Raw genomic sequence first — 13600 nt, 5'->3', positions numbered from 1 at the left:
TACATGAATACCAAACCAGCACTACAAACAATTCCGAACAAGATCCTAGAAAAAGACAATGAAGGCAACAACACCATGAGGCCCAACAGAGCAAATCAAATAGGCAAGGCAAGAAACTAAAAGGAGGAGAAAAAGTAAAAAGAGTCAACAAAAGGCCAATAATATGACAATAATAAGTCAGTACATATTAGTTATAACCATCAATGTCAATGGCCTCAACTCACCAATCAAGAGAAATAGACTGGCAAAATGGAATAAGAAGCAAAATCCAACAATATGTTGTATACAAGAAACACACCTAGTGCAAAAAGAAGCCCATAGACTGAAAGTGAAAAGATAGAAAACAATTCTCCATGTGACAGGAGCCCAGAAAAAAACAGGGGTAGCAATCTTATTTGTAGACAAAGTAAATTTCAAATCAAAACTGATTCTAGTATTATTGATGTAGGACGGTACTGTATCATACCTCTCTGAATGTAAATATCTTATACCTGCTTTATGATACATAGTAGGAACCATGCTTTATCACAGCTATTTTTAATGATATTACTCTAGAATGTTCTCTTTCCAGATGATGATTAAGATGCTAATAAAAAATATGGTGCCATGTACCACAACAGCAACAGAACTTTGCTGTTTTCTGGGTATTCTTTTCTTTGTTTTTTGGTTTTTGTTTTTTTAATGGAATGTGCTGAATGTTTATAATTTTGTTCAGATGACTGCAGAACCTGGAAAAGCTGTTGCTGCTATTGATGCATAACATACTGCTATCATTGGTCTTTTTATATGAATATAAATATATATATATATATACACACACACACACACATATATATATAATTTGAATTTTTGGAAACTTTAACCGTGCTGTCAACTTTGGAAAAAGTTATCCCAATTTACTGTGTTGAATTGGCATTGTACAGAAATTGACAGCCATATTGGTCTATAAATTTTAATTTTTTTCCATTTGTACAGGGGTAATGCAAAGGAAAGCCCATCTGCATTAAATATGTAAGGTCATATCTATGTGGGTTTGATTACAGAAACTAATAAAGTATTCCTTAAATAATGAAAAAAAAAGAAGATAAGACTACAAGAGCAAGAAGCAATTTAAATATGTTCAGGGACCACTTTCCTCTTCAGAATTAAGGATTATTTTAATCTTACATCATTGCCTTTTCTCTTTTACTTTCCTTTTTAGTTTTATGTTAGGATTCCCTATTTTTAAGGTTCATACAGAGATTTAACTGAAATACCGAATAGTTTCTCTGGTGTGAAAAACTACAATAGTATACAAGATCCTAATGAGATAATTAAATGTGAAATATAAAAAAATATGAGAAATTGAAAAAATGGAAATAAAGTGTTTGTAAATGGGGAGGGGAGGAGGGGGTGAAGGGAGGGCAGGGACAAGGGGATAAAATGAGAATCAAGACCTATCATGTAAAGGTACAGGATCCCAATAATGAATGTAACTGTATTGTATATCTAGATTGTACCAATAAACTCAATAAAAAGAAAAACAAACAAACCAAAAAAACAAACAAAAGAGGGAGGGAGGAAGAGGAACAAAAACAGAAAAAAAAAAAGTAATCTCAGTAAAGGTCTTGGTTTCCATTTCTATATTTGTGTAAAAGTTATGTGTCATTTTAACTAAACATCTGGTCTTCAGCCCTCATATACAAAGTTCTGAGTTTTCTTGACCACTTGGCAAGAAGTACTACAACCCCCTGCCAGGCCAGTGAAAATCACATTCTTTTGAAAGGGAAAACATGTCAGTAAAATGAAACATTAAAAAAATATAAAAGCTTGAATTGACAAGGTGTGTGGTAGAGGCTGTTCTTAATCAGCCTTTCACAATTGCTTTAATTTTTTTATATGCTACCAGTTCATATAATTTGAAAGATCTAATACTGATACTGAAGGGTGGTTCAATATATTGTTCTAAAATATGTCTTTTAGATATAGGGACCTTGCCATTTAGTCAACCCTGTAGAATAAATCATGTGAATTAACTTGTATAAATATTTAATGTTATTCTTGTATTCTACAAATTGATTCTTTAAGTTACTTCAACCAGAATTGAATTTCAACTGCTTTTACTACATAGAGGAGTAATCTTTTCTCTCACATTCCCATCAATACCTTCCCAGGCCCTGGCACTGTAATCTGTCATAGTAAAAAGCAGAAAGTAAATACAATCCTGCCATCAAAATGTGACAAGCTCATTATAAAAAGCCACTCATAAATCTGGAAGCAAGGTACTACCATGCTTTTTAAAAATAATAATTGTATACCATTTGCATATGATGTCTATATTTGGAACAAAGGTAGGAATTTCTCTCTCTACCACACATAATGCTGAAATGAATTCCATAGTAATACTACCACCCACCTCTAAAGAGAGCCTGAAATTAGTTAACACATGGTTGCAAAATATTTTGCAACATGAAATGCAAAATAAGATTCTAATAACCATAAATTCTTCTGTATAACACAATTGGGTTATGCTTAGATAAAAGGGGAAAATAAACATTTAAAAAATACAAGCAACCTAGAAATAAATGGTTGGGTAGAGGATGAAAAGAAGGGTTTTATAACCAGGTCCTTGGATATTAAAATTAACCACCTCTTTGGTATCCCTCACTGTGGCCTCAGGAAACGTGGATCTTCTACATAAAGATTTAAATAAAAATATACAGCCCACTTGGAAACAGCCCATTTGCCCATCAGTTGGAAACTGGATAAAGAAGATGTGGTTTTTCTATAAAATGGAATATTACTCAGCCATAAAGAATGAGAAATTAGATTCATTCATAGGAAAATGGATACATATTGAGGATATACTCCTAAGTGAAATAAACAAGTCACACGTGTAAATACCGAATAGTTTCTCTGGTGTGAATAAACTGTAATAGTACATAAGATCCTAATGAGATAACTAACATTGTGAAATGGGAAGAAAGGGACTACAGGTGTAGGGAAGGTGGGATGGGTAGGTGAAGGGTAATAAGGGAAAAGAAAAAAATGTGAGAAAATGAAAAGATGGAAATAAAGTGTTTGTAAATGGGGAGGGGAGGAGGGGATGAAGGGAGGGCAGGGACAAGAGGAAAAAATGAGAACCAAGACCTATCACATAGAGGTACAAGATTCTAGCAATGAATGTAACTGTACTGTATACCTAAAATGTACCAATAAACTCAATTAAAAAAAAAATGCAGCCCCATGGCTCAAAAACCAAAAGCAGAAACCTCTTATTCTACTAGAAGTGCAGATAGTCCAGAGCATTACAAAGCCTTAAATCCAAACTCGGGCCTCCTCCTGGGTAGAAATAATTTGTTCTTCATGGTTCCAGAAAAATAATAAGCAATCAATGAACCCTTTTCTGTCCCAGAGTCTGCCTGGTGGAAGAGCCTGAGCATTGTCAAAAGCCCTCCTTGAGGCTGTGCAGTTCCTTTTCACACCCTTCCTGGAGTTTGCAAAGAAGTTATTCCTACAGACCTGGCAAGATCTACCAGAACACACTGAATTTATCAAGCTGTGTGATTAATTATAACAAAATAAACCTAAACTCACACTCATACTACTTATGCCTGATTGTAAATCTAGGAAAGTGCATTTTTTGTTCTTGTAGTGTATTTTTTCCCTTCCAGTACTGGGGATCAAACTCAGGACCTCGTGCTTGCAAGGAAGGTGCAGCACCACTGAGCTAAGTCCCCAGCCCTTGTTCTAAATTTTTTTTTTTCCTGGTACCAGAGATCAAACTCAGAATCTTGTACTTGCGAAATCTGGGAAAGTCTTAAAGGTAAATCCCCAACAGGAGAATGTCAAGATATCCAATCAGGACAAACTACCAAATTGGGCTCTAATCATGCATAGATCACAGAAAAAAAGAAAAGTCTTGATAATGGCCAAAACTAGGAGAAATAATTAAAAGAGTTCCTTTTTCTTAATACTACTGAAAATTTTTCCATTCATTTAGGCATAAAATTTCCTGAACATCCATACAATAGATAATGGAAATTCCATTATGATCCACACAAGCAAGGTCCTGCCCTCACAGAGTTTCCAGAGCAGTGGAGGACACGAGACAAGGCAAAGTGACAAGAGCCAGGGTCAGGAAGAAAACAGAGTTATCTCTTGGAGCTGGAAGTCAGGAGGGACTTTTCACAACTTCATCTGAGGCATAAACAGTGAATAAGTAAGGAGAGAGTCAAGCGTACAAATACTCACTGCACAGGAAAATCACGAGCAGAGGGCTTGGAGAGAAGAGAAAGCACAACCATTTGGAAGAACAGAAAAGTTTGACATAAAGCAGAGAGTAGGTGGACAATGAATGCTGGAGAAATAAGCAGAAGTTAGGTCATAAAGAGGGGGCTTTCACCTGCATCCTGGATGGTATCTCCTGCTTGTGACTGTGGATAAATTCTGGCCTAGGGTATCCAGCAAGCCTCCCAGTCATCCACTCTTCTCCAATATGGTCTGAACTCCAACCAATTTGCTCTCTCCTTGAATATTCTACCTCATATCTAGTGTATTCTTGTTTTTGTGTTTGTTTTTAAGGCAGTCTCTCTGCGTAGTTTAGGCTGGACTTGAACCCATGGTAATTCTCCTGCTTCAGCCTCTCCTGTGCTATGTCTAGTATATTCTTTACCCCTTTAAAGCTAATCTACTGCTATAATTACTTACCTTAACCATCCCTTGATCAAATAACTATTTTTTCTGTCTCCTGATTGGACTCTGACTGATGAAATACTATTCACTGAAGTGAGAAACATAAGAGGAAAAACAGGTATTGAAAAGATAAATTTCATTGAACATAATGAACATATTTGCATAAAGAACTCCAAACAGCATTTGCTGATAAGAAGTTGAGTATTTGGGGCCTAAAGCTCAAACACGTCCAAGCTAAAGAGAGAGACTTAGACATAAGTTCTGAGGCTTCTAAACTTTTAGCAAATAAAGCATGCACCTAAATGCCATAAGTCCCTATGTTACTTTGCTGCCTTATGTGCACCATGTTGCTTCTCCTCTGCCCTGCTTGCTTAACATCCATCCCAGCCTCAGAGCCAGCTGGGTATAGACTGAAACCTCTATGAACTGTAAAAATCAAACCAACCCCTTCCCCTCCAACTTTGTGTGTCAGATATTTTGTCTCAGCAATGAGCAAAAAGTAACACAGAAATTTGGTACTGGACAAGTGGGGTAATTGCTGTGACATTACCTGGCCGTGTGGCTGAAGAGCCTTTGGAACTGGCTTGTGGGAAAAGGTAGAGTTAGGAAAGATTTGGAGATGTTGGCTACAGAAGCACTGCTGGGACCCCTTAGCCTGTTCTGTGTGGGGAATTCTGGTCAGAGCTCAGAAGACCAGAACGCTGGTAAAGACCAGGCTCAGGAGGTTTCTGCTGGGAAGTACTGCATTTGCTGATGGACTCCAGATGATGTGTGTTATGACTTGCCAGGAAGTTTGTCTACATTTTTTGTGTGTGTGTCCAGAGACTTTGCCTGAAACTGAGATTAGGAACAGTGGACTAATTAATCTTGCAGAAGAGATTTCAAGGCAGTTGAATATTGAGCTGGTGGCAGGCTACTGTTGGGAGTTTTTAGCCAAATCTATGTTGAGAATCAAAATAAAAGAGCCCAGCAGAATAATTTAAAATGTTCTAAATTTGCTCTGCTAGGAAGCTCCAGTAAAGCTGTGGACTGCAAAGATAGAGCAGGAGGTCTTGATTGCTGAGAAAATACAAGAGAATAGAAAAGATGACCTGAAGGCATCACAAGAAGCAGCAGGAGTCCACCCTTTGTAGCCTCAAAATTGCAAAAGTGAAGGACTTTGCTTTGAGAAGGAAACCCCAGAACACCAAGTTCCAGAATAGCAGCAGCCTAGGGAAGTTGCTCCAAAATGGCAACCTAGGGAAGTTGTTCCAAAATGGTGGCTTAAGGAATCTGTTCCTTGGGATTGGGTTCAGAGTGCTCAGTGACCCAGGCACTCAACCCCTAAAGCCAAGAGAGAAGAAAGCCTGGCTACAGCTACAGCTACAGCTGGCAGAAGACCTTGGTAACATCCACGTGGCTCAAGTTTTTAGATGCATGCAGAATGCAAGAGTTGTGGGGTCAGGAAGCCTTCTACCTAGATTTCAGAAGGTCTGGGAGGCCAGGCAGGGTGACCCTGAGAGGGCAATGTGTTACGCTATGAGTGTGAAGCCTAAGGTTCTGTGGAGACCCCAGAAGTTTGGAGAAGCCAGGAGCATGGATCGTCTGAGAAAAGTTGCTAGGAGGGAGCAGAGCTGGCCCAAGAGAGAAGCCATCATAGCTACAACCACCAGAAGTACCACGGGGTGGAGCCACTCAATCCCTTTGGAGTTCACAACTTGCCATAGATTGCCTCAGATGCTAGAAATGGAGCTGTGGAATGCAATCTTTGGCCTGCTGGATTTTGAACTTAGTTTGGTCCCATTCTTTGTATCCTCCTGTTTGTACCTTTTGGAATGGTAATGTCTATTTTGTGCCATTGAATGTTGGAAATATTTCATTTGTATAGGGGCTTGCAGCTAAGAGATTGTCTTAAATCTCAGAGATGACCTTGGACTTGGACTTTTTATCAATGCTGAGTCTGTTAGGATTTCAGCAACTTTCAGAGATGGACTAAATTCCTTTTGTGTAAAGAAATGTACATGAGTCTTTGGGGGGCCAGGGCCAGAATGTTATAGTTTGGGTCTGGATGTGCTCCCAAAGCCTCATGGGGTCATAGGCTTGATCTGGAATTGATTCATGATGCAGTGCTAGGCTCAAGGGCACTATGATTAAGGGTATGAGTGCTACCAACGCTAAGTAGTCTGAATAAGATAAAAGTGGCAGGGAGATGCTGTTAAGGCTCCCTTTGTTGCTTTTGCTACCTGATGTGTTCCATGTTGTTTCTCCTCTGCCTTACTTGTTTGCCATCCCAACTCAGAGCCAGCAAATTATGGACTGACATCTCTATGAACTGTAAGCTAAATAAACCCCTTTCCCTCCAAAATAAAATAAAATAAATGCCACAAGTCAGGGATATTGTTTGTTTGCTTCAGTGTCACCAAGAAGCCCAAAACCAATTAGCCCATATGTGTACATATAGAAGCACATTTTACCAAAAGATTGATAGTTATTTCATACTGTATATGTTAGGTAATTTTGTTCTATATCCATTAATGTTTTTAAAGCTAAATGAAGATATGGTTGGAAAGACCCAAGCCCTATATTAATACAATAATGAGGTAATTATTATCACACTCTAAACTTGGAAGCCTAACCAGGTGGAGGCAGGTGGGCAATCAGTCATATGGACTACACTGGATTTTGACTAGAATCACAAAAACTCTAATAGACATGCCAAGGGTTTCAGTGCTAAGCGGCACGTTGAAACTGGTGGATTATTTAAGTTCCATGTTATTTCAAAAGGACAACTAGATACAAACAAAATTTTGAAAGAGAGCTAAACTGACACTTTCTGCTTTTCCCAGGGTGTAAACTTGGACAACAAAACTTGCCCTTGCTTCACCCATTTCTCCAAAGTTTGGATCTACTGACCACCAAAAAAAAAAAAAAAAGAAGTTCTGTCAGCAGTTTGCATAAGAATAACTTGGAAGAAAAGTATATTAACTCCTTGGGGAAATTAAACCCAAATAATCCAATAACAGCATTACAAAATTAACACTAGACTATGAACTGAATTAATTGCCTCCTACTGTGGGGATTCTTGGCTACCACAGACCAAAACAAATGAACACAATGAAGTCAGCTGCCTTAAGAGACGTCACAGGAAAGGGTGATTTTAAGGCATCCCAAGAGTTCATCCGCTGTTTTTCAACTTTCTGACTGATCCTAGAGATCTTCAATCCAGAAAAATGGTCTTCATTTCTGCCATTTCACACCTTGAATTATGTACAGAAGGTTGGTGAGATGGACTAGAGGTGCACAGCGCAATGGTATGACTTTTGTCAATTCACCTCCCAGTGTCTGCATACACAAGGAGCTGCAGTGTTGGAAATCCATGTAAAGGTCTTTTTCTCCTCAGAAGGTTAAGGGGACCAGTGGGACCAAGTGACAGTTTTTCTAGCTCCCAGGCAGTCAAGTGATAAGGCAGGGCTTTTAGAATACCAGTCAACTGCTCTGAAAGAGCCTTGCTATGGCATTTCAGTAAATGCACATTTAGTTCTGCAAATTCTCTTAATGCCACGATGTCAGTATGCCTGTGGCAAAGCAAGATTACCTAAATAATATGGGCTATGGGAGCAACAAAATTAGCATGTGTGTCACTTACCCAGCCTTCACTAGAGTTCTTAAGGACTTTGGGCCGGAAGGAGGGATATGGTAAACTGATAGAAATAAAATCCAGATGATTCATGAAGATCTGCCAAATAAGACCCATGGGGCAAAATCCAAAGGGTTTGACTGCTTTCAGCTTCTCCTGAGTTGGCCAGTTTGTCAAAATGCCTATTGCATATTTGCTCTTCTGTTCACTCTTCCCATTACAGCTGACATTTACTCCTGAAGCTTTTTAATAACCAAACAGTATTTCACAAAAAATTAATCTGTGGCATTTTATGGGGGTATTGTATGACTTATAATTCTGTTCACATTCTTCATTTTGTTTGACATTTTGAAAATAGTATGCCTAACTCTTTTGTGTGAATTTTAAAAACCATAGCCAGCTTGTATGAAATCCTTTCTTCTTCCTTCCCTCAAAAACCAATGGAAATACTAAAACAAAATACTTTTGCTTTAAGCTCAGAGAAATAAGCATCCTGTTTGGAATCTTAATTACTATTGCTTCAAACTTACCTAATTAGAAGAGCTTTCATAATGAGGAAAATTATTTTTAAAGTTAATTAATTTGCAAGCACAAACACATATTCCTTACATGCATATTTTAGTTACCCACTCTAATTAATATTAGTACTTAAAATGTGTGATATTAACTTCATTGTTACAGGGAACATTTTTTGTTTTAGGACTGTATAAAAACACCATGATTTCCCTTCATGAAGACATTGGGCTGCACATAGTAATTCTAGATTTGGACAAAATGGAAATTATTTCATCAAAATGGTTCATCTTATTGACTTTAGCCACTTCAATCTTCTTAACATCAAACATCTTTTGTGCAGAAGAATTAACAATGGGACATCTTCACAGCAAAGAAAATTATGACAAATGTTCTGAGGTAAGTTTTTATATCTAATATGACCAGCATTATATATGTAATACTTGTTCTGCATCTGATGCTTTTTTAAAAGTAAGGAACAAATTCATTTGTGTTTGCTTTTCTATTTCTGGTTTTTGTTCTGTTTTGATTGTCTTCAAACTTCAGCCTTCCTATCACAGTATACTGATGTAATTTATATTACTTAGCACAATAGCAAATAGCCTGGTCAATCTAATAACAGAGTCTGCTATTTACACTGTGATAATTACCAGGCATAAAGCACTTTAATACATTTTCAAATGACTCAGAACTGCATATTTGTAATAAATATTTGTCAAAATAAGATGTGGAGCAAAAAAAAAGATATGAATACCTTTCAGCTGGACATTTGAATTGTCTTAAAGTATGAATAGTCACAACATCTATATTTTCTACCTAGCAATTACAAGCTGGTAAGTTTATGGTAAATCTTTATCTAAGTTAAACATTTATCTATCCACAGATGATAGAATTGCAAATTATTTTTTATTTTATTATGTTTTAATAACTTTTCCAAGTTTGCTAGAATAAGTATGTATTGCTCATTTAACTTAGGTTACAATCAAGAAACAATCACTTAAAAATCTTTATATGGACAAACTTTTATAGTAAAACTAAAACTAATTAAATATTTAAGGTACTTTAAGTGATTCCTATAAGGCTGGTATGTTTGTGTTGCAGTAATCCACAAACCAATAAGTTCTTTACCAAAAATGTAATTTATATTCTAATTAAAATAAAATTGGTTCCCTGAAACATTTTTAGTGTAGAATGCTGAATATGAAGGGATAAAAAGGAAATTCACTGGAGCCTTCTACAAATGTACCCCAAAACCTGGCTAGTATCTCTATTTTTATTTTATCATATTTCCATGTACCACTTGGCCTTTAAGGGGAGGAGAAGGATATGAAACATGGAAAGGAAATGGGAGGTTTCTCTAAAGTCAAAAAATAAAAATATATACAATATTTTACAAACAACATGAATCAAGAAACTGAAAGAGAATAACTACAGTAAAATAAATTTTCCCTCATTTCAATACCTCATTATATTCCTTCTGGTCAAACACATTGCTATATTTACTACATATATTTTATTAATATTTTATAGTTATCTTACAATAGTCTAGGGACAGAGAAACTAGATTGCTTTAAGAAGCTTAATACAAATTATTTATTAAAAAGTCTTACACATAAGAACACAAACTTTGTTTATAGCTTTAACAATTCTGCAGAATAAAGTCTGGGTTTAAGTTAATGTGGGGTTTAAATCTATGGTTTATAACAATGATAAATTATTTTACTGGTCATTTCTAATTATAGCCTAGAGAAATCCCAAAAGGAGACAAGGAAAGAAGTTTCAGTTTTCAAGAATTAAAAGATTGGGGACCAAAAAACGTCATTAAGGTGAATACACCTGCTGTCAACAAAATGCCACATTCTGCAGCCAACTTGCCACTGAGATTCGGGAGGACCATAAAAAAAGAAAGAAGCTCAGGAGGTCCGGTCAACCTGCCACTGAGATTTGGAAGAAATACAGAGCCAAACATCTCCAAACATGTTCCGAACCTTCCCCAAAGATTTGGGAGAATGACAACAACCAAAAGTGCCACTAAGACACTGAGTGATTTCTTTAGACGATCCACGCATTCACTCTCTGCCAATGAGTTACTTTACTGCGTGACCTGCCAGAGTCAAGAAATCTAGAATCTTGATTTAAAAAAAGAAAAAAACAAAACCAACAACCAAGGTAAATACTTGAGAACTACTCAAAGGGCATGGGGTGTGATACAGAACTGGTCCAGAAACTTAGAAAAAGGGTTACACTTTTTTCAAAATAAGTTTTAAGATAGTAAGTTACTTCAGAGGAGAAAAGTGAAGACAGGGACACAAATACCTATAAATTAAGAACGACGAAGGCCAGGTACTATAAGCATGGCTATAGGTGCATAGTGATGATATGGCTTCCCTAAGCCACCCATGGCACCAGCCTCATTACTCCATGAGCCACACAGTATACCCATGCAGTGACGAGATTGAGCCAGTGACATGTTCTGACACTTGACCCTCTAACATTAAAAAGATTCACATGACAGAGTTGTCCTCAAATACAAAGGACACCATCTCCATAACCAGATCTCAAGTCAGATTGATTCTTTATCTCTTTAATCAAAGATTTTTTTCTTTTTTCTGAATCTTATTTTATAAATAAATATTGTAATAATCATTATATTAAGTATTCATTATCCACTATGCATAAATCAGAGTATAAATTACTACAAAAGATTTTTTAATTAGTGTTACCTTCTGGTACAGAATATATTTTTTTAAAACATTTTTTATATAAAATAAAATGCAATGCTTTTATTAAGGACAGAAGAAAGCAAGGTAGCAAGCTTTCACCTTACCAAAGAGACCACCTCGACCACCTCAGAACACTTCTGACTGATTTTTTCCCAGTGGTATTTATCCCCATCTGACTTATTATATGGTTAGGATCAACCATTTTCAATAGATTTCAGTATCATAAATCCTGTAATTTTTGTCTACTGTCATATCTATATAAAATTGCTACTTCTACAAGTGAGTTCTTCCGGAAGCAAAATAAACACAACAAAATAAACATATTTTGAACAGTGTGCTCATCCCAAGATTTTACAGTGCCTAGGCTTGTGTCTGCCACAAAGTAAGCCCTTAGTATTTGATAGAATGAAATGATATAAGAAACACAAGTCCCACAGAGGAAGCCAGGGACATTTTCTGAGTCATACACGGAAGCACAGCTGGAGTTTGCACACTCAGAAACTGGTGGGAGAATAGAGGTCATTTCTAGGAAAAGGAGGCATGTGAGCAATGGCACTAAAGCAAGGTAAGCCAGAGAGCCAAGGTTTGGTTTGGCAAGAGTCAGGAAAAAAAGCATGTGAAAAGCAGAGGATTACAGACAAGAGCAGAGCATAGACATACATGGCCTAGACAAGGACATGGGGCATTATTCATCGCGACATGGAAAATCCTGTCATTTCCGAAAAGGTCATGGGATATTACACAGGGGTGGAACTGGGGAACTAACCACGTGGGAGTGGGGTGGGAGTGAGGAAGAGAGGGGAGTCAGTGGTAAGTTTCTGGAATGGACGCCCATCATAAATCCAGCATCACATCAATATCTCACTCATCTCAAGCGCAACACAATTCAACTGAAGCACAGTTAGGTGATTAGACTCACGGTTCGTATCTTTACATGCTTTTGCACACTGGTGTTCTGATGGATGAGAACATTGTGTACTGCTTATATTTTAGGAAACTGGTATTCAAGAAAATAGATGATGCAGAAGTGAAACAAGAAAAATAAGAAATCTGGAGCCTGTCCCTAAAGATGATATGAAACTGTGGCCTGTAATTCACAGGCAGCTCTATGGCAAAGACAAGAAATAATGGCAAGATTCTGGATGGATTATGCATCATTGATTATGATTATGTAGTGATTTTTCTTGTCAGTTTAAATTATATAAAACAATTTAAAGAATATTTGCAATGTAAAGTTAAAATGATTTGTCTGAATAAAAGAGAGCATTGTAAATACTTAAGTCTCTGGTAATAGGGAGATGGAAGGAGAGAGGGCGGGAGAAAGAGAAAGACAGAGGAGAGAAAGACAGACAGACCGGCTGAAGCCACATCACTACCCTATGTAAAAGTCACAGACATGGTCACATTTAATTAAAAAATTAAATAGAAAAGTAATAAATATGATGAAAATTCAATAACAATAACATAGTTGACAAGTGAACTTAAAAACATGTTTTTTAAACATCAACTCGTTTCAATCTCATTGTTAGAGTTTTAGTTTGTGAATCTATCATAGGTTGAAATTTAAATTCTGATAGCTCTTTGTGTATTATTACAAGATAAAGGAAACTCTTAGATTTTAAGGAGAAAAAAGAAGAAAAGCACCTATTAGTTACCACTTTTAGTCTTCAATCTACATCCAGAAGCTCACTTAAGTTTTTGATTTGCAGAAAAAATATCTGACCACTCATCAACACTTTATAATCAGTACACCACAATACAGATGCATACTGACTTGACTTTAGTTCTAAGTATATAAGTCCTCAATCAGATGTGACTGGTTCGTCACATCTCCACAGGGGCACCCAGAAATGGTTTTATTTTTCTCTTCTCATGCCCCCTACTGGGCCATGTGAATCTCCCACTCCTGCTGGGTAGAGATCCCTTAATGATACCGTGGACAGATTCCAAAACTTCCTCGGTCACTTCTTGATATTAAAAAACTCCATCAAGGCTAGTTGAAGACGTCAACCTCATATCCGAGGCAAAGTATCCCCTCCGCGCAGGGAGGATCTGAAGTAGGAAAGGAGCAATT

At 36.9% G+C, this 13600-nt stretch overlaps 1 protein-coding gene and 1 long non-coding RNA gene across 2 annotated transcripts in view; one reads left to right on the top strand and one right to left on the bottom strand.

Annotated features, from left to right (window-relative positions):
* Window positions 1-13600, bottom strand: part of LOC104864959 — a 98663-nt gene that overhangs the window by 15583 nt on the left and 69480 nt on the right. The gene's annotated exons all lie outside the window — the stretch shown is intronic.
* Window positions 9065-12593, top strand: Npvf (neuropeptide VF precursor). The gene is made up of 3 exons (XM_019208050.2): window positions 9065-9202; window positions 10546-10972; window positions 12520-12593. Exons 1-2 carry the CDS (start codon window positions 9065-9067, stop codon window positions 10927-10929), a joined length of 522 nt encoding a protein of 173 aa, XP_019063595.1. The 3' UTR covers window positions 10930-10972; window positions 12520-12593.

Source organism: Fukomys damarensis, unplaced genomic scaffold (genome assembly GCF_012274545.1).
Source record: "Fukomys damarensis isolate Sample0158 unplaced genomic scaffold, DMR_v1.0_HiC HiC_scaffold_4, whole genome shotgun sequence".
NCBI classification, from domain to species: Eukaryota; Metazoa; Chordata; class Mammalia; order Rodentia; family Bathyergidae; genus Fukomys; species Fukomys damarensis.
Note: the sequence above shows the minus strand (reverse complement) of the source record. Positions and strands in the feature narration are given on the sequence as shown.